General features: G+C 42.2%; 1 protein-coding gene across 2 annotated transcripts in view; it reads right to left on the minus strand.

Annotated features, from left to right (window-relative positions):
* The window catches only part of LOC132406031 (TLE family member 5-like), a 159,823-nt gene that overhangs the window by 74,304 nt on the left and 61,116 nt on the right, over positions 1–24,403 (minus strand). For both annotated transcript variants that reach the window (XM_059991192.1, XM_059991191.1), the window contains exons 3-4: positions 18,712–18,775; positions 17,358–17,402 (exon numbers count right to left, since the gene is read on the minus strand). In XM_059991192.1, the coding sequence (XP_059847175.1) occupies positions 17,358–17,402; positions 18,712–18,775 (109 nt within the window). The remainder of the gene's footprint in view (positions 1–17,357; positions 17,403–18,711; positions 18,776–24,403) is intronic.

A 24,403-nucleotide genomic window follows, 5' to 3' on the forward strand; every position in this document is an offset into this window, starting at 1 on the left:
CTGGGTCAGAAGGGCCTGTTACCATAGTAACATGCACACAAAATGCTGGAGGAACTCAGCCGGTCAGGTAGCATCCATGGAGAGGAGTGAAGAGCCAATGTTTTGCTCCAAGACCCTTTATCAGGACTGGCAAGGAAGAGGAAAGAATACCATGTAGTATCTCTAAGTCGGGGGTTCCCAACCTTTTTTATGCCGTTAATTGTTCCGTGGGAACGGCCTTACTTATTGAAATAAATCAACTTATATAAATCCTGACCACATTGTTCATGGTTTTTGTTAAATCAAAGAGATACAAGAAATTTATGAGTCATAACCTCAGAAATGGCCTGTTCACAGAATGTGACTAAAGCAAAACATGAATAATACCAACTTTGCAAGACACCATCTGTCACACAGAAACCGTCAGAATCTGTTTTTCACAGCAGAGTCAGAGAGTCGTACACAGCACAGATACAAGAGCCTGTCAGCTTACCAACTCCATACTGACCATCGAGCTCCCCTTTTACATTCATGCCTTTAAACTCAGAGGATGAATTCTCATTCTCAAGTTTTGCAGAATTGGCATTATTGGTGTTTTTCCTGAAGAGATTAGCTTAATTTGTCACATGTACATCGGAACAGGTAAATTCAACATTTGCCTCAAATCATATCAGCGAGGATAGGGGAGTGGGGGGGTGGGGAGCAGACTCCAAATGTCGCCACACTTCCAGCGCCAACATAGCATGCCCACAGCTTATTAATCATATTTGGAATGTGGGAGGAAACCAGAGCACGCTGAGGAAATCCACATGGTCATGGGGAAAACTTACAAACTCCTTACAGACAGCAGCTGGAATCAAACCCGCTGGGTGATCTCTCGCAAAGAGATCGTGCTAACCGCTGTGGTGCCATGCCTTCTCTGGGTGAGTCAGGTCAGCTGAGATTATGACTAGCAAAAAGTTACCAATTTTAAATATAAACAGCATGAACAATGTGAAGAGAACAGGACAAGGATGGGGTGAGAAAGAAGGTATATAGTAAGGAAAAAGGCTGGAGGGGAAACAAAGGGCAAGATGGGGAAGAAATAAAACAAAAATGACAGCTCAGTCAATGGAACTCAACCAGGCAGGAAATTAGATGGAGAATGAGGCATATGGACCAGTAAGACTGATGACAATTGGGAGACGAAAATGATTCTTATACCAAAATACACTCAGAGGCCACTTTATTATGTACACCTGCTTGTTAATGCAAATGTCTAATCAGCATTATCATATGGCAGCAAATCAATGCATGAAAAGCATGCAGACATGGTCAAGAGATTCAGTTGTTGTTGAGGCTAAACATCAGAATGGGGAAGAAATGTGACCTAATTTGACTTTGACCATGGAATGTTTGTTGGTGCCAGACTGGGTGGTTTGAATATCTCAGAAACTGCTGACTTGCTGGGGTTGGCAGGCACGTGTCTCTAGAGTTTACTGAGAATGGTGTGAAAAAACAAAAAAAATCCAGTGAATGGCAGTTCTGTGGCCGAAAACACCCTGCTAGTGAGGGAGGGTAGAGGAGAACAGCCACACCGGTTCAAACTGACAGAAAGGTGATAGTAACTCAAATAACCATACATTACAACAGTGATGTGCAGAAGAGCATCCCTGAATGCACAACATGATAAACCTTGAAGTGGATGGGCTATAACAGCAGAAGATGACAAACCTAACACTTAGTGGCCTCTTCATTAGCCATCTCCTATATCTATGAAGTGGCCAAGTGTTTGTACATTGGTGCTATAGATTGTGAAGTGAAGGACTGAAGCTGAATTTCTCCCTGAAATAAAAAACATTCACAGGAATGGCTAATGCATTTGGACAGCATTGCTGAATTCAAGTTGCTTCCTTGGCAGAAAGATTGATCCGTATTGGCAGATTTGTGAAGAAATCAGGGTCATGATTTTCAGAGTCCCTGAAGAACACTCCAGCACCACAACTTGTGGGCATGACAACCAATCTTGTGCATTGATCTGTGCTATTAAGGGAAACAGAAAGGCTACAGGATCCATAACATGAACAGCAAGTATTTATCACAGCAGGAACCTTGAAAGACTACCACAAGGGCACCCTGGGAGCCTATTAAATATTTGATGGCAATTGTTTGAAGCATCGACCCCAGTGACTGCTGAAACATCAATGCCGGACAAAGAGAAAATGAGCAAGCTGAGAGGGGAGAGTGTAGATTGCAGGGAGGGGAGGGAGAGTGGGTGCAGGGAGTGGTTGAGATGGTGGCGCAGATCTGAAGGAGATTTCATCTCTGCACTCAGCAAAATGCAGACACCACACTCTGGTCACCCGAAGAAACACAGCAAATGCAGCTACATACCTCCTAGCTACGTGAATGTTACCTCCCACTCCACAGAAAAGATGATTGAACCCACACCTTTGTTAACTCAAGTCTTACAGGAGTGCAAATGAATCTTCGACATTCAAACTTCAGCAGTTAGCACTGCAGCACCAGCGATCAGGACTCAATTCCTGCTGCTACAGCCTGCAAGTAGTGACCGTCTGGGCTTTCCTCCCACGTTCCAAAGTCATATGGGTTAGGGGTTAGTAGGTTGTGGGCCGGAAGCGGGACAATACCTGCGCACTACCCCAGCACATCGTCAGACTGTGCTGGTCGTTGATGCAAATGATACATCTCGCTGTATCTTTCAAAGTACATGTGACAAATAAAGCTAATCTTCAAAGGGTCTCGGCCCAAAACACTGACTGTTCTTCTTTTTCCCCCATAGATGCTGCCTGGCCTGCTGAGTTCCTCCAGCATTTTGTGTGCATTGCTTATAAGCATGGCTGTCTGAATGATGAACATGAAGCAGCATCCCAAATTTGGTCTACAAGCAACTCCAGACCCACAGAAATCTGCCCTTTGACACGGCCATCCAACACGCTCTCTTGTATTAAAACTACCATGGACTGTGGCAGCAGATATACTGCAGAGGTTCAAGAAGCTGGCTCACCATGACCAATTCAGAAGCAAATCACAATGATCACTGGCCCGGACACAAGAGATTCTGCAGATGCTGTGTATCTTGCATTTATGAATTGCTGAGGAACTTAGCAGGTCAAGTAGCACCTATGGAGGGAAATCACCAATCCCGATGAAGGACCTCGACCTGAAATGACGGCTGTTTATTTTCCTCCTTTGATGCTGCCCGACTTGCTGAGTTCCTCCAGCATTTTGTATGTCGATAGATGGTCCTATTTTTCCCCAAAAATGTTCATTCCAAGAATAAGCTTCTTAAATCGGTGATTTGTCGTAAGCTGATTAGTCTTTCAACTGCACAGCCTGGCAAATGACAAGGCAGTATTAAAGTACCCAGCAATATCTTGAGTATTTTGCTCTTCACCAAACCACTGATGTCCAGCTTTGCTGTGGTGAAACAGCTGCTTCACACACTTCCAAAGAATATAAATCTTCTTCAGATGACATCACGGTAGATAAAGAACTGAACAAGGTTAGTCTATTCTGTTGAAGAACAAATTCCATTCTGCACTATTTTCTATTGTAAGGCCTTCTGGATAACATGGGATTTTCACAGGATTTTTGGAACGCGCATCTATAACTTGGTTGATTTTTCTTCTCCTCTCACTATCTGTTATACTTTTAATTTTGTCAAAACCCACACAAGTGGCTCATTTGAGTATGCTGAGCTGCCTGTCAGTGGTTTCAGGTTGAGGTTCACTCTAGAGATTTCAGCACAAAATTGAACTGAGATCACTGTGGAGCAAAGCAGGTGCCACACTGTCAGAGTTGCTATCTTTCTGACCAGATCTAATTCCGCTTCAGATGCAAAGTGCCCTTGACACCATTTTCTGACCAATATTTACTCCTCATGCACTATTACTAAAAACCATCATCTTATTATCTCAGCCATTTGTGGAAGCTTAATGTGCACAAATTGCTTGCCTCATTTCCTACCTTACAACCCTTCAAGACTATTGTATGCATCTTACCATGAAGCTTAAGTGCTGCTTTAGGGTTCTTCCCGGGAGGCTGCTAGTGAACTAGATCGGTTTTTAAACAAAGGCTCAGTAGTTTCATATTCAATATTACTTATGCTGGATTTTTATTCATATTACCTTGAGGTACTGCCACACAGTTAACCATTGCCAAACTGTATACCCTGTGCTCCAAGCAGCTTAGAGTCAACTGCTGTAATAAAAATGCATTTTCTTGATAAGATAAATTCTATTATTTCATTTTATTTATTGAGATACGGCTTTGGGCTCTTTGAGTCACAAGGCCCAGCAATTTCCCCAAGTTAATCGTAGACCAATCATGGGACAGTTTACAATTACCTATCAACCGGTACATCTCAGACTGTGGAAGGAAACCCATGTAGTCATGGGGAGAATGTGCAAACTCCATACAGCCAATGGCAGGACCTGAACCATCTGTACTGTAAAGCACTGCGCTAACCACTACGCTACCATGCCGCTATTATATACCATTCTACTATGCAGACAGTACAGGAAGCTAATACAAGCATTCCAATAGCCATGATGCTTTGGAATGACTCAAAATTCCACTTGAGTCCAAATCACTTGCTCCCACACCCACTCTTCGCCTACAAATGAAAATGTAGTATTTTTGTTCATTTCCTTGTGAGATGACACATTTACCCTTTTTAAATAAATCTTCTCCCACAAAAAATCTGCAAGCCTGACAAAATAATTCTCATTCTATGACAACACACCTACATAATCTATCAATTATTCAGCCAATAACCTCCAACTAACAAAGTATTACCATGCTTTAGCGATCATTGCACTGAAGATTAGGGTAGAAATAAGAAACGGTGGGAGATGCAGCAGTAGACTGGTTGTCCTGAACTCCTCACTCATGGGCACTACAGAGTTTTTGTTGTTTCTGCTCCAACTTGGGTCAATCCTTTAAACCATTTGTGTCAGCAATGCCCTTCGGTATGTTTATGAAAGAAACGGGAAGCAACTTACAATCTAGGAAAATCTACTTCATTTTTAAACTCTCTCCATGGCCTTGCCCTCTAGAGATGTCTTCCAGCAAACCTCACCAAGATCATAAAGAACAGAAAATCTGCAGATGCTGGAAATCCAGGCAAAGCACACACAAAATGCTGGAGGAACTCAGCAGGCCAGACAGTTGGCATTTTAGGCCGAGATTTGTGTGGGTTGTTCATCAAGATCATCTTCAGTTCTGGTCTTACATAAACATCATCCTGAACCATAAAAGGCCAGATTACATATTGCTATCTGTACTTTTATTTGCTCACAACTTTCAGAATCAGAACTAATTATCACCAGCATATGTTGTTGTTATATACTGCAGCAGTACAATGCAATACATAAAAGTAAAAAACTGAATTACAGTGTATATGCACACACATATATATCTTGGGCTGGACATCCTGCTCACAAGAAGGAAGGTGAAATGTCTCCCTAAGCCTCTCCTTTCCAAGTGCAATGATCGCCACAGGACCACTGTTTGGCTTGCCATGCAGCATGTCACTCGCATACAACCTCTCCTACACTACCGGGCCCATAGCCACACGTTCTCTGTTCTTACCAAGTTTGCCATGTCATGGGGCATCCGACTGTCCAGCGGTATAACTTGGCAGGCAGGCCGGGCTCGGTTGGCAGCCAGTCGAGAAGGACAACTCCAAATCCAAACCTGGGAATTGGAACTCCATAGTTCCAATGATGGACTCATGGGATGGGACTCATTAGCCTTGGCAGGCAGTCGCTTTCAGACTCCTGTACCTCCTCCATGTAGCAATGAGAAGAGGGCATGTCCTGGGTTATGAGGGTCCCTAATGATGGGTGCTGCCTTTTTGAGGCATCACTCCTTGAAGATGTCCTGGACGCTGGGGAGGCTGGTGCTCATGAAGGAGCTGACTGAGTTTCTGCAGCTTTCCTTAGCTGCATGAGTGGAGTCATCACTTGGTGTCAATCTCGAACTGCCCACCAGCTCAGTAGCTCATTGGGTCAATTCAGCAGGCCCATTAAGAGTCCCCTATATTGTGGGTCGTGCTTTCCACGTAGTTCTGATTAGATAGCTATGGCAGATCCTTCTCGGAAAACAGCAGTAGCAAACACATTCACTCTAGTTTTTAATCACAAGAGCTGTAGTGGAATTTATATACATGTTAGCACTGCATAGAAGAGACAGGATCAGAAAGAATTGTGCACAATTGCTTTCAGTGTGAAGATAGCTTGATGCATATCCAGAAGAAATTCTGGCCTTGCCTGTTTCTGACTTTATTGCCTTATCATCTTTAATGTGAGGTAACACATTTATTGCCTTGTCAAATTTTAAAGGAATTTCAGATTCTATGCTTCAGAAGATTTGATAGCTGCACACTCAACTTCAGCCTCCATTACAAAAAAAAAGGTAATTTTTTTTTAAAAGGCTACTTCAGGCTGGCAGACATACTAAAATCCAGATTTTTTTTCTTTGAAAAGGCATCACAGCTTTATGGGAATGCTCGGTCATCAACTTGAAATCAAACTGCATTACAGTGAACTCGATTTATAGCATGTTTAACTCCATTTCCACAAGAGAAGGTGAAGGTGTCTTCAACATTGATGGACTATCATCAAACATAGGCAACAGTGTTGCAATCAAACAGATATAATTGTCAGAGACCAGGTGTCAGAGATGCATATTTGCGAGCAGAAGCATGGGAAATTCAGGTCCCTAACCTTCACTCTATGGCAATAGTACTCAAGAAAGACTGAAGAAAGTTCTGGTTCTTTTGGGGGAAGCATTTCTGAAGGCCAGGTCATTGGGTATACTTAAAGTGGATGCTAATAGGTTCTTAATTAGTAAGAGTGTCATTGGTTAGAGGGAGAAGGCAGAAAATAGTCAAGAGGTAAAATAAATTAGCCATGAATGAATAGCACAGCAGGCTTAATGGGCCAAATGGCTTATTTCTGCTCCTACGTCTTAAGGTCTTACACTTGACGTAAAACAAGTCAAATTTATGAATGCTCATGTCCAGATTTCTATTATTGCACCATTATGGACACATACATAGCTGCCAATCATTCAAACTTTGTAAGACCATCACTGAAGTGGTCAAGTGGCACTTTTGCGACCAAATGTTTCGTTACCAATTCCAAACGTTTCATTTGTTTGCTGTGCAAAATATTGATTTGCCACACTCTCATGAAGTATCTTAAGTCATTTAAACTATAATGCAAGCTCCTACCAGCATTGCACTGACTTGGTCATTAATATACAAACACCATGGGAAAATAGTTCAGGCTGTGAATTTTGAAACTGAGTGCTTCTTAAATTTTAATGCCTTTTAACATCATTGAACCTTCCCAGATTCTATCCCAAAGATCTGTGCTTTGAATGAGCTGTACATTCCACCGAAGGCCAATGTCAGGCAGGCACCAGAGAAACTATGCAACGTGATCAACAGGCACAAAACTGCGCATGCTGATGCCTTCCATACCATTGTGGGAGACTTCAAAGAGACCAGCTCGAAGAGGTCTCTGAACAGCTATCACCAACTTGACCACTATTATACCCACCATCATATTCTGCCATGGACGATCCCAAGCCGGCTACGAAAGGAGGAGGGTTGGGCATGGAACTATCAACCCCATCCTGGAAAACACATTATTACAGAGGCTCTAAAGACCCCATCTCTGGGAGATGAAGGCACCAAGAAGATGGGCTACACCTGGAGACAAAGTGGAAGACCAGCCCATGACAGAGGATTCTTAACGAGCTGCTGTCAGCACCCTATGTCTCAGTAGGGGTGATGTGCTTAAATAACTATATCACTATCAAGGTTGCTAATCGAGCCCTCCCATTCCCACACTTCAGAAAGTCTGATTACCTAGCTCTACACCCAGTGTGTAGGCAGAGACCAAAGACTGCAGCACCAATATTGAGGACCAAGAAGGAATGGCCAAACACAGAAAACCTACAGCACAATACAGGCCCTTCAGCCCACATTACCTAGGGTTACCCATAGCCCTCTAATTTTCTAAGCTCCATGTACCTATCCAGGAGTTTTTTAAAAGACCCAATTGCATCTGTCTCCACCACAGTCGCTGGCAGCCCATTCCACACACTCACCACTCTCTGCGTTAAAAACATACCCCTGACGTCCCCTCCGTACCTACTTTCAAACACCTTAAAGCTGTGCCTACTCACGTTAGCCATTTCAGCCTTGGGAAAAAGCCTCTGACTATCCACACAATCAATGCCTCTCAAGGGAAGCAGGTGAGCACTTACAAGACTGGTCAGAGTTGGTGGACGGGACAACATTTAGGAATTCATCTGAATGAATGAATACACCACAGCTGTCACCAACTTTATCAAAGACCTGTTTGGATGAGTGAGTGCTTTCAAGAACATACCAGACATAACCAAATTAAAAGCCATGGAGGAACCAGGAGATTCATAGTCAGTTGAGGGCTAGATGCGTAGCATTCAAGACAGACGATCAAGAAGTGCACATACGACCCATGGAAGGCTATTTTAAAGGTGAAAGAAAGCAATTCCAATTGAGGTTAGATACGGAATTGGATGCAGGTCAGCTCTGGCAGGGTTTGCAGATAATTACTTCCTACAGAGTGAAGCCTAATATCATGAAAGGCTGTGATGCCTTACTCCCAGATTAACTCAATGCTTTATACATGCTTTTAATCAAGGGAGAACAAAACTCCATGAGCGAATCCCTGGAGAACCTTCGTCTTGGAAGTCAAAGTCACAACATCTTTCAAGAGGGTGACTGATCCCTCATAAAGCATCTGGCCCTGATGGTGTGGTGAAGTAGTTTAAGAGGTTGGTCATGGCCAGAATCAACTCCTGCCTAAGCCAGGACCTGGACCCATTGTAATTTGCCTCATGCCACAATAGATCTCCTATTAATGCAATCTCACTGGCTCTCCACTCGGCTTTGGGGCATCTAGACAATAGTAGCACTTACATCAGGCTGTTGTTTATTGATGACAGCTCAGCATTCTACACAATCATACTTTCAATTCTAACTAACAAGCTCCAAAACCTGGGCCTCTGCAACTGGATCCTTCACTTCCTCACCGAGAGACCAGTCTATGCAGATCAGAAATAACAGCTCCTCCTCACTGAGGAGCAACACCGACACACCTCAAGGATGGGTGCTTAGCTCAGTGCTCTAGTCTATAGCCAGAATTGTGCAGCTAAGCACAGCTCAAATGCCACCTAAAAATTTGCTGACAAATCAATTGTTGTCAGCAAAATTCCAGATGCATACAGGAGTGAGGTAGATCAGCTGGTTGAGCGGTGTCTGAACAACAACCTTGCACTCAGTAAGACTAAGAAATTGATTGTGAACTTCATGAAGGGGAAGTCAAGTGAACGCACACCGAAATGGAAAGGGTGAGCAGTTTCAAGTTCCTGGGTGTCAACATCTCTGAGGATCTATCCTGGGCCTAACATATTGACATAATTAGAAAGAAGGCATGGCAGTGGCTATATTTCATTAGGAGTTTGAAGCGAACTGGTATGTCACTAAAGGCACTCACAAATCTCTACAGCTGTACCACGAAGGACATTCTAACTGGTTGCATCATTGTCTGGTACAGAGAGGCTACCACAGAGGATTGGAAAAAGCTGCAGAAAGTTGTAAGCTCAGCCAGTTCCATCACGCACACCAGCATCCAGGACAACTTCAAAAGATGATGCCTCAAAAAGGTGGCACCCATCATTAAGAAGCCCATCAACCAGGACCTGCCATCTTCCCACTGCTACGATTAAGGTGGTGATACAGGAAGCTGAAGACACACACTCAGTGATTCAAGAACAATATCTACACCTCCACCATCAGGTTTCTGAATGGACAATGAACCCATGTACATTATCTCTGTATTTTTCCCCTCTCTTTCTGCACTACTTGTTTGTTACACACACACGTGATTTATAGTTTTTGCTGCTGCAAAACAACAAATTCCACAACATATGCCAATGTTATTAAAGCCGATTCTGATTCTGAGTTGTCAACCCCCTGCAATGTAAGTAAATGAGGTTAAATGAGGGATTCTTCCCAGCATGGTACAGAACATGCACATTACATCAGAAAAGAATGATATAATTATTTGGGAGTCCCTCGGTCTTGGACCCATTTTAAAGTTACCAATTATTGTGTCTTGTCACAGCAATTCCAATCCAATTCTAACAATAGAGAATTTTCTCAATGAAATAATGGAAAACAAGAGATGGCCATTGAAAAGCATTCCAAAGACATATTAGATGAGGGGATTAAGAGTGACACTGTTACAAGTCTGGTAAGCTAAGATACAAATAAAAATAACATTCTGGAAATATTCAGCACGTGTGAGAAAATCTGTGGAGAAAAATGGTGCTAATATTTCAGCTCAGTGACCCTTCATTAATTCCGATGAATGGCCACTGAACTGGAACTTTAACCCTATCTCGCTATAGAAGCAGCCTCACCTGCTGAATATTTCAAGTGTTTTTTTTTTGTTTTTAATATCAGATTTCCAGAGTCTAGATGTAGATCGGCTCTGATAAAAAACCTCTGACACTGCCAATGGATAGCTGCACAGATTGCTTTCGACTGCATTTAACAGGGCCCACTCCCTTGTGCTGTCTCTGATCATTAAATTTCGTTATTCACCCAAATGACGTAGGGCTGACTTTACTGAAGAGTAATCGAGGTCTAATCTATTGTGCAGCAGACCAGCAATAGCTACATTGATTAATGGCTTTATTATGCTCTCCGTGCAGAACAAGTGCAGTCTTCACACCAATGGAGTTGAAAATAAATTTCAGAAATAATAAATCAGAGCCACATTACAGCTCTATAAAACGACTGTGTCAGAGGAATGTAAAACTGCTCCAATTCCCTGCTCTGAAGGACAAGAGAGACAACAGTGCTGAATAGGTTACCTTCAACTTTCTATCCATGCCTAAGAAATAAATTACCTTTGCCCGTACAGTACAGCGCAACCACGGAATGGCAGAAGGCATTCACCCTGCCAGCATAAAACTGACAATTGTGAGGGGGCAGTGCTGTCTTCGCCTGGTCTTGGAACCACATAGTTTTTCCTCTACAGACTCGTATTCCGCCATCTGTGATCTCCTGTACTGTAAATGATGGAAGGGAGTTCAAGTTTCCGGGTTGGGGGCTATATTGTTCACGGATGGGGGCAAAAAGACACAGCGAGGGCATCAGCCACAACGGTCAATTAGAGGCAGCTGATGCGAACATATACACTGAGATCAGGGGAGACAATATCAAGTATTCATGATGACTATATTGCACCCACCACTCCCCCTCCCTGACAAGAAAGGAATAAAACTTCATCATAGGAAAACCCTTCTCCATCGTTGACCACGTTTACAAGGAACGAGGCCACTAAAAAGCTGCATCCACATTCCAGATCATGCTTTCATCTCACTGCTGCCATTGGGAAGGAGGTTCAAGAGCCTAAGGTCCCACACCAACAGAGTCAGAAACCCTTCAACCATCAGGTGCCTGAAACAGCATGAATAACTTCATTCACCTCAACTCTGAGCTGATTCTAAAAACTTTGAATTTGCTTATCGGGATTTGGCAACTCATGATCTCTGTATTATTACTTAATTTGTAGTGCTGTGCAAAAGTCTTAGGCACATATATATAGCTAGGGTGCCCAAGACCTTTGCACAGTACTCTATTAGTTAATGTAAAGCAGAAAGTAAGCTTGTAGATCTAGCAGGCGCAAAGGATATTGCGAATGGAAAGTGCGGAGCATTGTGGGAGGGATCTGGGATTGTGGCAAAAGAGGAGTGCCAGGGACTGGTGTGGGTCCAGACCTACTCAGCCACGAGACACCATGCAAGGTTGTTAGATTCCAAACAACTGGTTTATTGATCATTAAAGAACGTCTTTCTGGTGCTTCCCGCTCCCTCCCCTCGCCCGTCCCCTTTTATCAACCATGATTCCCCTTTCCCTGCCCCTTTCCACTCTTCCCACTCTCAATCCACAATAGAGACCCATATCAGAATCAGGTTATCATCATTTACACACCATCAATTTTTTGTTGAGGCAGCAGAACTCTGCAATACATAAAATTACAACAGCGCTGTGTGAAAGTCTTAGGCACCCTAGCTATATATACGTGCCCAAGACATTTGCACAGTACTGTATTACTATTATTTGTATTCACAAAGTTTGTCTTCTTTTGCACATTGGTTGTTTGGCTACCTCCATTTATGTGCAGTTCTTCATTGATTCTACAGCATTTCATTGTAATGATCGCAAAAAAATGAATCTCAAGGTGGTATATAGTGACAAACGTGTACTTTGATAATAAATTTACATTGAACTTTGAAAAACATTGATATCAGCCATCAATTCACAGACTTGTAGTCCATCAATTCACAGAAATCAGTGGGAAATTATGTCTCTTAAAAAGAACTGAAGCAAGGAGCAAAATGCCCTCAGCATCCAGGGAAGAGTGATCAAAGAAAACAAAAGTCAAATATAAATGCTGCACTGATAAAATTGTCAAATTAGTAAATCACTTCCCCTGGTGCCACCATGCTCTTTCCACCCGCACACTCGACTTGAAAAGGTTGGAATTAGACCACTGAATGTTGGTCTCACTTCAATTAACCTCCTGAAATTCAATCCGTCTGATGTCAGGTTTGATGCTTGTCATTCCAGCTGGCTGCCAAACTTAACTCATTAATTTGTTTTTTTTACAAAAGGTTGGAGATTAAAATTTGATTCAATCCCTACGCTCTTACATGAGATTGCAGACATATAGCAAAAGAGGTTTATCAACATCCAATGTTTAATTCCATCAGTATCTACTGTATGAGTAGACAGACTCTTAATGTTAATGAAGAGATGACAACAAACAAAAGGATGGGTTGATAAATGAATATAGCCCAGTCCGTCACAGGAAAAGCCACCCCGTCATTCTGCATATCTACAAGGAAAGCTCTCACAAGAAAGCAGCATCCATCATCAAGGACCACATCATCCAGGCCATGATCTCTTCTCAATGTTGCTATCAGGGTGAAGGTCCAGAAGCCTTAGGCCAGGTTCCAGGAACAGTTATTATCCTTCGACCATTAGGCTCCTGAAGTAGTGTGGATAACTTCTTTCACCACAACTCTGAACTGATTCCACAACCTATGGGCTCACTTTCAAGACTCACTTTCACTTTCACAACTCATGTTCTCAATATTTATTATCTTTTTTAATCTGCACAGTTTGTCTTTTGCACATTGGTTGTTCGTCAGTCTTTGCTTGCGTGTAGCTTTTCCATTGATTCTACTTTATTTCTTTGTTCTATTATGAATGCCCATGAGAATAAGGAACTCAGGGAAGTATGTGGTGACATTAACGAACACTGATAAATTCACTTCAAACTTTAAGAAATATATTTTCTATTACAAAGCTCCAAATGCACCATACGCACAATGAACTCCACTTCTGAAATTCACTTCATTTAAAAAGTAATCAGTTTCAGAAGATTTGATATCCAGCGACCCAACATCTTAAACTTGGCACGTATACCCACTTTAATAATTTCTTGTTTTCTGGTCCCACAATGAACATCCAATGTTGATATACCAGAATGCTCCGAGTGCCCTTTACTTCTTCCTTGATTAGATGCTTCTCCAACTAATTCACTTGAGTGAACTCATCATTTCATTGGACAACTTCTCCTTCAACTCCACTCATTTTCTTTGCATCAAAGGTGCAATCAGAAGGAACTCCAACAGGCCTGAGGATGTCCTTTATAGAATACATGGATCCAGGCCTCCAGTCTCAACTCTGCTTTACTGTTGACCACACTGAGGCAGTTTCCTGCACTTGTACAAAATCTGGAAAGACAATGTCTGCTATTCACTTACACCCTTTCATCTGCATGCATCTCATCCCTTCACTTTCTTACCTTTCCATTTCATTCCCCAGGGAGCAGTTAATGAGTTATTCCCATAACAAGCCTACAGACTTCCACAGCCAGCTAGACATTCTCTCCTGCAAACCGCTTCCCACAAGGTCTTTGTTCCAATCTTCCAGTTTCTCCATTTCATCGGAGTACTTTCTGTGTGAGATTTTTCTCGCCGGTCTCTCTGTGACACATTTTTTCCTTTATCGTTTTTTCCCTTTACAACAGTGCACTGGACTCTCAACTTGTTTCCTCCATTTCCAATACTGCTACTCCAAAGCATTCCTTTTCCAGCCAGAAAGTGTGTTCTCCTTATCCTCACTTTCCATCTACTAGCTTCCAGGAAATGACTTGTTTTTGCTGTTGCTCGTTGCGTTGCTTCGTTGTGTTATATGTTGTTCTGCCGAGCATCGTCGGCATGCTACACTGGCGCCAGTACATGTGGTGACACTTGTGGGCTGCCCCGAACACATCCATGGGTGTGGTAGTTGTTAACATAAACAATGCATTTCACTTAAGTTTCGATGTACATGTGATAAATAAACTTGAAACTTGGTAGTAGAAGTAAGTCTCTTGGGGCAGGAATTCAGAATAGTAGAAATTATCTGACCTGGGTAACCATTATCAGAATTTAGGCTGTTCCGCGTGTTGTATTTGTGGAGCAGGTGCTACTTATATTCTAACCCATCCCCAGACAGTTGAGTGTTTCCCAGGTTTCTCTTGTAAGATTATAGATGGAGAATTCATCAGTTTCCATCTTGTAGTTGGTGAAGGTTGCCCTTAAATAAAATGTGCTGTCAAGAAGTGTCGCTGTCATTAGTTTGGTCAGTTCACAGTGTGTTGAGCTGCAGGACTTCAGACAGGCGCTTTGTCCCATCAGTAGTTATTTGTCAGATGCATTCTTTAAAGGCATCAACTTTAGTTGCTGCATGTATAGTGAAATGCATCATTCGTGTCAATGACCAACACAATACGAGGACGTGCTGGGCATAACCCGCAAGAGCCACCATGCTTCCAGCACCAACGTAGCATGGCCAAAACTTACTAACCTGTACATCCTTAGAACGTGGGAGGAAACTGGAGCACCCAGAGGAAACCCACACAGTTACGGGAAGCATGCTCACGTTCCCTGGTGAAAGCTGCAGGAACTGAACCCCAATCGCTGGCGCTGTAAAGCATTATGGGTGGCCGCTAGCCTTGCAGACACCATGAGGGTCCCATGATGGGCTAGCACAGGAAATCAGTGTCCCAAGGACGATCCAGGATATGGATAGCTATCGCTTTGTGCAGTGGCGTGAGCCATACTCAGCCAAGGTGCGTGACACAGCGCATTGTGTGTTGTTTTTCCCGTGTAGTTCCACCAGTTACCATGCACCATTCACTTGTTATGACTCTGCACCCAAGGCATAAAAGGATCCCACTTTCATTACAGTCATGCATTATCAAAAGGGCAAACAATGGGGGAAATTTCACATGTCCACTATGACTTTAACTGAAATTTATATCACCGGGATTATAACTGACTTAGAGGGGCATCTGCTGAATCTGGTCAAGTGGGCAAATCACATGACTTGCAGAGCTGAACCACAAGCAGTCGACTCTTGGTTGTATTAACAGTGTGATTATACTATACATTGCTAAGCTGTCCTGTTATTTATGGACAACACACACAAAATGCTGGAGGAACTCAGCAGGCCAGGCAGCATCTACAGAAAAGAGTACAGTCAACATTTCAGGCTGAAACCCTATCGTTATGACAATGCAAAAAAGTAAAATTTGCAAACTACACCATGCTCAGTTGGAAGTGTCCAGAGAATCTAGTGGCAACTCAGTGGTCACTTTATTAATGCAAACAAAGTGACTCATTAATACAAATATCTAATTAGCCAATCATGCGGCAGCAACTCAATGCATAAAAGCATGCTGACATGGTCAACAGGCTCAGTTGTTGTTCAAACCAAGCATCTGAATGGGAATGAAATCTGATCCAAGTGACTTTGACCATGGAATGATCATGGCTTTTTCCTCAGAAACTGCTGATATCTTAGAAGTTTCATTGAGTATATTTAAAGTGGATGTTGATAGGTTCTTGATTAGTAAAGGTGGTCAAACGTGACGGAAGGAAGGCAGGAGAATGGAGTGGAGGGGATAATAAATCAATCTAAATTTGCCAAATTCAAGCAGGCTTCTCCAGATCTTGCACAAGATTGGAAGGACACAATGGGTGAGGAACTTCATATACAGTTATCGGTAAATGTCTTACACACATATATATATATAGCTAGGGTGCCCAAGACTTTTGCACAGTACTGTATTAGTCAACATGAAGTGAAGAGCGAGTTTATAAATCTGGCGGGAGCAAAGGATGTTGGGAATGGCGTGCTGCAGGAGCAGTGTGGGACAGGAGGCAGGGAAGGAGTTCCAGGAGTGGGGCGGGGGGGTGGGGGGGAGGGTTGTCGTGGGTACAGCTATACCCAGTCCTGAGACACCAAGGTCATTTGATTCCAAACAATCGGTTTATCGAGAATTACAGAATGTCTCTATGGTGCTTCCCACTACCTCCTCACTCCTTTCCCTTTTCCCAACCATGATTCCCCTCTCCCTGCCTCCTTTCCTCTCAGTCCATAATAGAGACCCATATCAGGATCAGGTTTTTCATCATTCACTTATGCCATAATATTTTTTGCGGCAACAGTTCAGTTCAATGTATAAAATTACAACAGTACCGAGCAAAAGTCCTAAGCATCATAGCTATACACATGTGCCTAAAACTTCTCAACAACACTTAAGTGAACAGAAATTACTTCAGCAAAACCCCATGGCAACTGTGCACACTTGTAAAATGAGCAACTACAGTCAATTCAGGGAAAACCATTCAATTAGGATGTTATATTGTCAAGAAGAAAACTATTCATTGTGAGTACATTGCAACCAGAAAATAAGGAATCCACAGCAATGAGTCAGTAAAGATCTTGCACGAAGGGAAATGAGCCCCCAAAAGATATTAAATCACATTAATGGTTTATTATATAATGCCACATTTGATTTCCTGGAACACGAGTGCAAGTAGAAAGTAAATCATCAAACAATAGGCGCAGAACTGAAATCAATGACATTTACTTTTTTAATATTTAATAAAGGTTGAAAGCTCTGAAGCACTTTTTATGAAGTAATAATAAATGAGACAGTGCCTATTATTAATTTATCATTCAAATTAATCTGTCGACATTTTCAATTAAAAAGAACATTTAATTATTCATTAGCACATAATTGGAAATTAGAAAGAGAAAAGAAGTTCTATTTACAACTAGGCTCAATTATGAAATTTGTCACATTTATGGTAAGCCTAATTTCAGGGAGAATAAATAGGCTTCAGTAAACAGCTCATTGGCAAGCAACAACATCAAGAGGGAGGGAGGAAAATAAATTACTTACCTGTTTGTGCATTTCGATGTTCAAGCCGTAAGACATTTCATAATACTGATGGGGGAGAAATGGGGGGAAAAAAAAACAGAATGAAAACTTATACCCAAGATAGAAGGATCATCCCACATTTATTCAACATGCAACCAGATAAAAAGTTGTCCACTCAGTGGTCATTACCACGTGCACCAAGACTGAATCAATTAAATGCGCATCACATCTTGGAAGCCACATCTGGGTAGGAAAAGTGGCAATAAAAACAATTCTCTTTTACTTTCAAAACAAAAGAAACGAGGTCAGACTAAACTTGGACTTGGACTGTAACCTTGACTGTTCATTCATTTCCAGAGACACTGCCTGACCTGCTGAGTTCCTCCAGCAATTTGCGTGTGTTGCTTTAGATTTCCAGCATCTGCAGACTTTCCTGTGTTTACGAGAAGAGATGTTCCCAATCATGTGCAATCGTAATAACTTGGTCTTGGGAGCAGGACCAGGGACACCTAGTCTACAGCATCCAGGACAGGTGGGCAATTACAGCCTGAATCTGCAGACTTTCAGCTAATTCTGTTCCCACACTCAAACTCTGATGCTGTGAGCACTTTGGCCAAGGAGTGGGTGACACAGTAGTGATTGACAATAGATTCTGAGATCTTTCCAAGCACAGGGCAACTAGTCAGACATTGTCTTGACTGGGAATGCAGTCAGTGTGAGGGAATGAAATTAAGATCTACTAATGTAATCATGGCCAGAATTTTTTAAATGGATAAGCAGAACATGAACTGGGTAACTAATTAAACTCATGACAAATTCAACAATGCATGTGTCCCATTCACATCCCATGGGAAGGAAGGAAGAAGGAAAATCAGAAAATAACTTTTATGAAAGATATTGGTCACACTATCTACATCTTTTATACACAGATTATGTAAAATAAGGGTGACATGGCAGCGTAGTGGTTAGCACAAAACTTTACAGTACTGGCAACCTGGGTTCAATTCCTGTGGCTGCCTGTAAGGAGTTTATACGTTCTCCCCGTGACTACATGGGTTTCATCTGTACTAAGTGCAAATAGGTCTCCCACAATAAGGACATTAGATCGAAACGGGTGAGCAAAATACAATGGAAAACCCAGTAGTTATCCCAGTGAAAACTTTCAGAATCTGGCATCCAGAATCGAGAGGGTGGAGGAGAATCCCTCCGAGAAATGAAGAGATAAAAACTGACAGTGTAACAAAGTTTACGAGGTGGAGAAGGTTTCTACCTCCTTAATCATGAAGCGTTATTCTAGGGCAGTATTTAAAGCTTCAAAGTCTGATGTGGAAAAAAACCCTCCTATCTCATGCAAGAGTCAAGAGAATGCACTCACCATGACATAATGACGCTGCATTTCTGTCTTTTCACTGGCCAGTTTGTCACATTCCAACTTGAGGCTGTAACAAATTGAACAAAATACTTAAAAGGAAATATTCTGAAGTAGTAACTCACGATCATATTCACACTTAATTTCCGTTTAAAAACTTGATCAAGTACTTTTCACTCTGTACAAGGACATGAACTTACAATATATGTGTGGTGCATTGTTAAATAAATTACCAAATGAATTATTTTAAGACTAAAGCACTTGAGGACTGAGATCACTCTTCAAGCCAGTTCCCATTTGTGTTGTAATGCAAATACTTCCAGTCAAGATAGCAACCACATACAATGCTCCTTTGGTAGACGTCTTCTGGATTGATCATGAAACCAGATATTTTACTTATTTTATCTTTTGTTACATTTGCTTTTCAACTTGAATGTGATTCTGGAACTGTTGGAGCCGGTGGTTTGCAGTTTGGTGATCGCTTGGCTGTCTCAGCGCTCCGCAGTCTGAGGGCATTACAGGAGGTAGTGAGCCCATGTTCGACTCCAGTTAGCTAAATAAAGCTTCCATTGTTCGCCAGTTAAAGCCACGAGGGAGATTGAAATGCTGGCTTCTTGTCTTTTTTAAAATCGCTGGGGAGATTGCTCTGTTATGGAGAGGGAAAACTGTCCCCAGGATTTCTGCGTTTTGGCTGTAGACTTGGACTGTGGACCTTTATCCAAGTTTTATGGTTTTTCTGTATTCTGTGGTTTTCGCTCGATTTTCCATAATTTTTGAGTGCAGGGGAGGGGAATTTAGGAGTCAATATGCCTGTTCTGTTTTTTTCATTTTTTTGTGCATGGAGGAGGGATTGGGGTTGACGATTGTGCTGTCATTCTGTTCTTTCGTGGTTATCGGGAGAAGAAGAATTTCAGAGTTGTGTACTTTGATAATAAATGAACCTCTGAACCTTTGAAATAATTCCCCATTATTTGTACAGCCCAATAACTTAATTTGGCCAGTGGAGGTCTCACGGTAGAGCTCAAATCTTTATTACAAATTCTTAAAGATTTAACTTCTGCCATGAGTTAGCATATATGTAAAAAAAATGTCAACACCAGTTTCTTGTTCACTCCAACAACCCCCAAACCCTGCCACTATAAAGGCTAATGACAGGGTGGCACAGTAGTATAACAGCACAGCACCTTACAGTACAGACATTAAGGGTTCAATTCCCATTGCTGCCTGTACGGAGTTTGCACATTCTCCCCCTTGACCACGTGGGTTTCCTCTAGGCGCTCCAGTTTCTACCCTCTGCCCAAAGACATACCAGTTGGTAGTTTAATTGGTTATTGTAAATTCTCCCGTGATTATGCTGGCATTAAAGCAGATGATTGCTGGGTGGCATAACTCAAAGGGCCAGAAGGTCTTATTCCACTCTGTATCTCAATAAATAAATAAAGGTGTCTTCCCCATTCTGGAGAAATAAAGCTCACTCAGTACAAATTGGTGTTGAATCAACAAGGTTGTGTATCTCACAAAACTGCACACTGATCCACAAACACAACCAGTAGGATTTCTGTTGCCCCCTCCATGGAATTAGTGTGACAAAGCAGTATAGGAACAGGGAGGACAACTGTCTCTTAACTGCACATATTGCAGAGCCCTGAATATTACAGCACAGAACCAGGACCTTTGGCCCATCTAGTTTGTCCCTAGCTATGAATCAGCCTAATCCCACCAATCTGCACGTGGACCATTACCTCCATACCCCGCCTATCTATGTACCTATCTAAATTTCTCAAGTGTTGAAATTGACCGAGCATCCACCACTTTCATCCTTACCCCATGAACTCTAGTTCCGGTCTTATCCAACCTCAGTGGGAAAAGCCTGCTTGCATTTACCCTATCCGTACCCCCTCATTGTACGTGTCTGATAATTCACCAAAACAATCCCCAGTTTAATCCCCTCAATACGCAGAATTCCAAATAGGTTTAACTTTTTTACAATTTTAAAATTTATTAACATAGAATTCATATGACCAATGGACTCAACTTTCAAGGACTCTTCAGCTCATGTTCTCAATATTCATTGTTTATTTATTTATTAATACTGTTTCTTATTTTTGAGTTTGCAATGTATTGTCTTCTTCACTCTAGTTCAATGCCCTAGTCAGGCAGCCTTTCATTGATGCTGTTCTAGTTACTATTCTTATAAATTTATTGAGTATGCCAACAAAAAATGAATCCTAGGGTTGTATATGGTGACATACTTATACTTTGCTAATAAAATTTTCTTTGAACTTCCATGCTCATTTCCCTGGTTTGTGTGCAAATGCATTTTCCAGGATGATTCAGCGCTAACAGTTAAACCTAAGTATAGCTGGTGTGACCTGCTACCAAACACACAGCCCTTTGTCACCAAATACCCCTCAGTATCAGCTTTGGCAAGTCCTAGCTTGTTGAACACAGCCAGCAACACCACAGGAATAAGCAAAGTGCAAAAAACAATTTCACACTTCAAGCAGGCGTCCAGATTATTTCAAGTGCCTCAAGAACCCAACAGTAGATTTTCGTGTACACTTTCAATAACAGTCCATTCCACAGTTGCTCCGGTCCAACGAGAGACCCTAATATTCGCAGGCAAATAATCTAATGCTCAACAGATTGTGAACCATAATTCAGACATCTAGTAAGTATATTAAAAAAAAATCCAACTCCCGAAGTAACATTCCCTCTGACGGAAGAAAATCGAGGTTTTCATAGAACTTTATTTCAGCAGGATATTGCAAAGTGCAATAATAATTCTGAAGTAGTGGAACAAATCCCAAATAAATCACTCTAAAATGAAAACACTCACTGACCTACAGAGCCAGCAAATATGAAGCAATATATTCACCAACGCTTTTGTGGGTCTGTGTAGCATAGGCTAGTCAAAACCTCGTGATTTAAATCCTAGAGCGTGGTCTTAACCAAACAACTTGGATAACTCAAAACTGAAACACAAACTTCCCAGCTTCCGACAAATCATCAAACAAATTTGTAGAGGCAGAAAGAATTTTTCAGTGTATACTTTGCAGGCAAGCTAAATTATTTTTGACTTAAAATTTCAACTCACTCAGCCTCACGTAGAAGCAAGACAGGCCTGGTGCCATACAAATAACCTCTTCCTCAATGTCAACAAGGCAAAGGAGATGGTTATCGACTTCAGGGGAACATTCACTTCCCTCTTTACATTGGCAGAAGAGCAGTGGAAGCAGTTTCAGACTCCTGGGAACACACAGCTCATAGGCCTAGAACACATCCTCCACCAATGAGAATGTTCACCCTTGCCTCTACGTCAAGAAGGCTGAAGGATGGACTATGCACGTCAATCCTCGTGTCCGTTTATAGATGTGCAGTTGAGAGCATCCTAACGTGCTACATTACTGCGTGGTATGGAAACTGCAGTAGACAGGGGGGCTCTACAATGGGTAGTTAAAACTGCTCAACACATCAATGCCACCAGCCTACCTACCCGCTGTCAAGGGCATATGTACAGAAAGGAGCTGGAGAATGGTCAGCATTAGATATGGCAAAGTTATTTCCCATGGTAGGGGAGTCCAGGACAAGAGGGCATGACTTCAGGATTGAAGTACAGCCATTTAGAACAGAGATGCAGAGAAACTACTTTAGTCAGAGGGTGGTAAATCTGTGGAATTTGTTGCCACGAGCGGCTGTGGAGGCCAAGTCATTGGGTGTATTTAAGGCAGAGATGGATAGGTTCTGGATTAGTCAGGGCATCAAGGGTATAGGGAGAAGGCAGGGGAGTGGGGATGACTGGAAGAATTGGATCAGCCCATGATTGAATGGCAGAGCAGTCTCGATGGGCCGAATGGACTGCTTCTGCTCCTGTGCCTTATGGTCTCATGTCATGAAAGATCCCCATGCGCCCTGCTCACGATCTGTTTGCCCTACTCAGATCAGGGAAGAAGCTACGCAGCCTCTACGCCACCAGATTCCAAACAGTTACTTTCACCAAGATCAACGGCCTCCACGTATTAACCCACTCCACCACCACTATTATTTCCTGTCGGTCACTCTACATACACATACCTAGCACTACTTTACGTACATACAATCAGTCTATGTACATAAGCAAATCGTATGTATTTATATTTACTGTGCTTTTTTATGGTTATAGTGTATTTTTTGCCACACCAGATCCAGAGTAGCAACCATATTGCTCTCCTTTACACTAGGGTACTGAAGAACAGCAAGAAACAAACTTGACAGTCCGAGGCCCACTCCAAATTTGTCCAGACGTTCCTGGCCTCACTATGGATTCAGTCACAGTGCACAGGAAAGAATTAGTTCAGCAAAGGACCTCCTACTAGTTTGATCCCATCATCATGCTTCTCCTGGCTGTGTAATAAATCAGTGTCAAGACCTGGGGTCAATTACTATGGCGACTCTCTCTGCACAGAGATAGTAAGCAACAGGAAATTTGTTGCCAATTGTGAGTGGAAGGCATCTCCTTGCCTTATTATATAAATCAGCCCCAGCTTCTCAAGACCATTTAGGCCATAGAACAGATTTAACACTACCTGCCAAGAATCACCCGATTTTCAGGACACATTTCATAAACTTAATTGGTATTAGTCGAGAGATGACTCTAGCGAAAAGATGCCAAAGAATCTTTGGCTTCCAATGAAGGGGCAGACCCAGTTTAATGTCTCAACCAAACAAAATGTTCTTCCAACAGTGTATTTTCCAAAACAGCAGCTTGAATTATGTGCCAAGTCTCCGAGTGGGACAAAGACATAACCTCCTTCACACCTCTACCTTCTAACCTATGGCTAACGGCCAATTTTGTCAATAAAGTTTCTTTCCTATTTCAGTAAGCTCTGCAACTGGCTATGCATGTACAGAATTTTTATATCAACACTAATCTGGTGCAGAAAAACACCTCAGGACAATGTACAGTGGTGGAAGTCCTGTCCACAGTTTCTGGTGACACTGTACATGTTAAATGCTTTATTTCTTCATATTAACACATTATGATGTTTAGTTAGTATTTAGGAGTACGTTACTTCAGTGAAAAGCAGCTTCTCCATATGCCATACACAAACTGGGGCAAACAGTTAATCTTAAACGCAAGTGATTCTATAGTTATTGAAAATCTTGAACAACAATAATGAAATGCCGGAGGAACTCAACAAGTCAGGCAGCATCCATGGAGGGGAATAAGCAGTCGGTTCTCAGCCTGAAACATCTATTCCCTCCATGAATGCTGGGTGTGGCTGTGTGTGTGTGTATGCGTGCGTATGTGTGTGTGGATATACTTGTTTGTGATGATTAAATATCAGTGCCTCTGTTTGTGCTGGTCTGGTCCAGTTAAAGAGGAGTGCACTTAGGGTCACGGATGACTGTGACAGAATAAGATTCTTCCACCGGGAGGATAAATCCGTCATCAGCTGGGTAATTAATCACTGGGAGTTACTAACCCATTTCCAACGAAAGAGCACAATGTGCTGACATCAGCGAGCACTGGCCCTGTGGCTGAGGGTTTGAAGCGTTTGGTTGCAGCAATCAGTGAGGTTGGGGGTGGGGGGGGGGGAGGGGAGTGACAAATGCTGGGAGTAGGAAGGAAAGATGAGAAAATGGAGTCTTAAATGCAGAGGAATGAGTGGAAGGGGCAGTAAGAGAAAGGACCAAATGACAAAAAGGATCAGGGTGT

Source organism: Hypanus sabinus, chromosome 16 (assembly GCF_030144855.1).
Source record: "Hypanus sabinus isolate sHypSab1 chromosome 16, sHypSab1.hap1, whole genome shotgun sequence".
Lineage (NCBI taxonomy): Eukaryota > Metazoa > Chordata > Chondrichthyes > Myliobatiformes > Dasyatidae > Hypanus > Hypanus sabinus.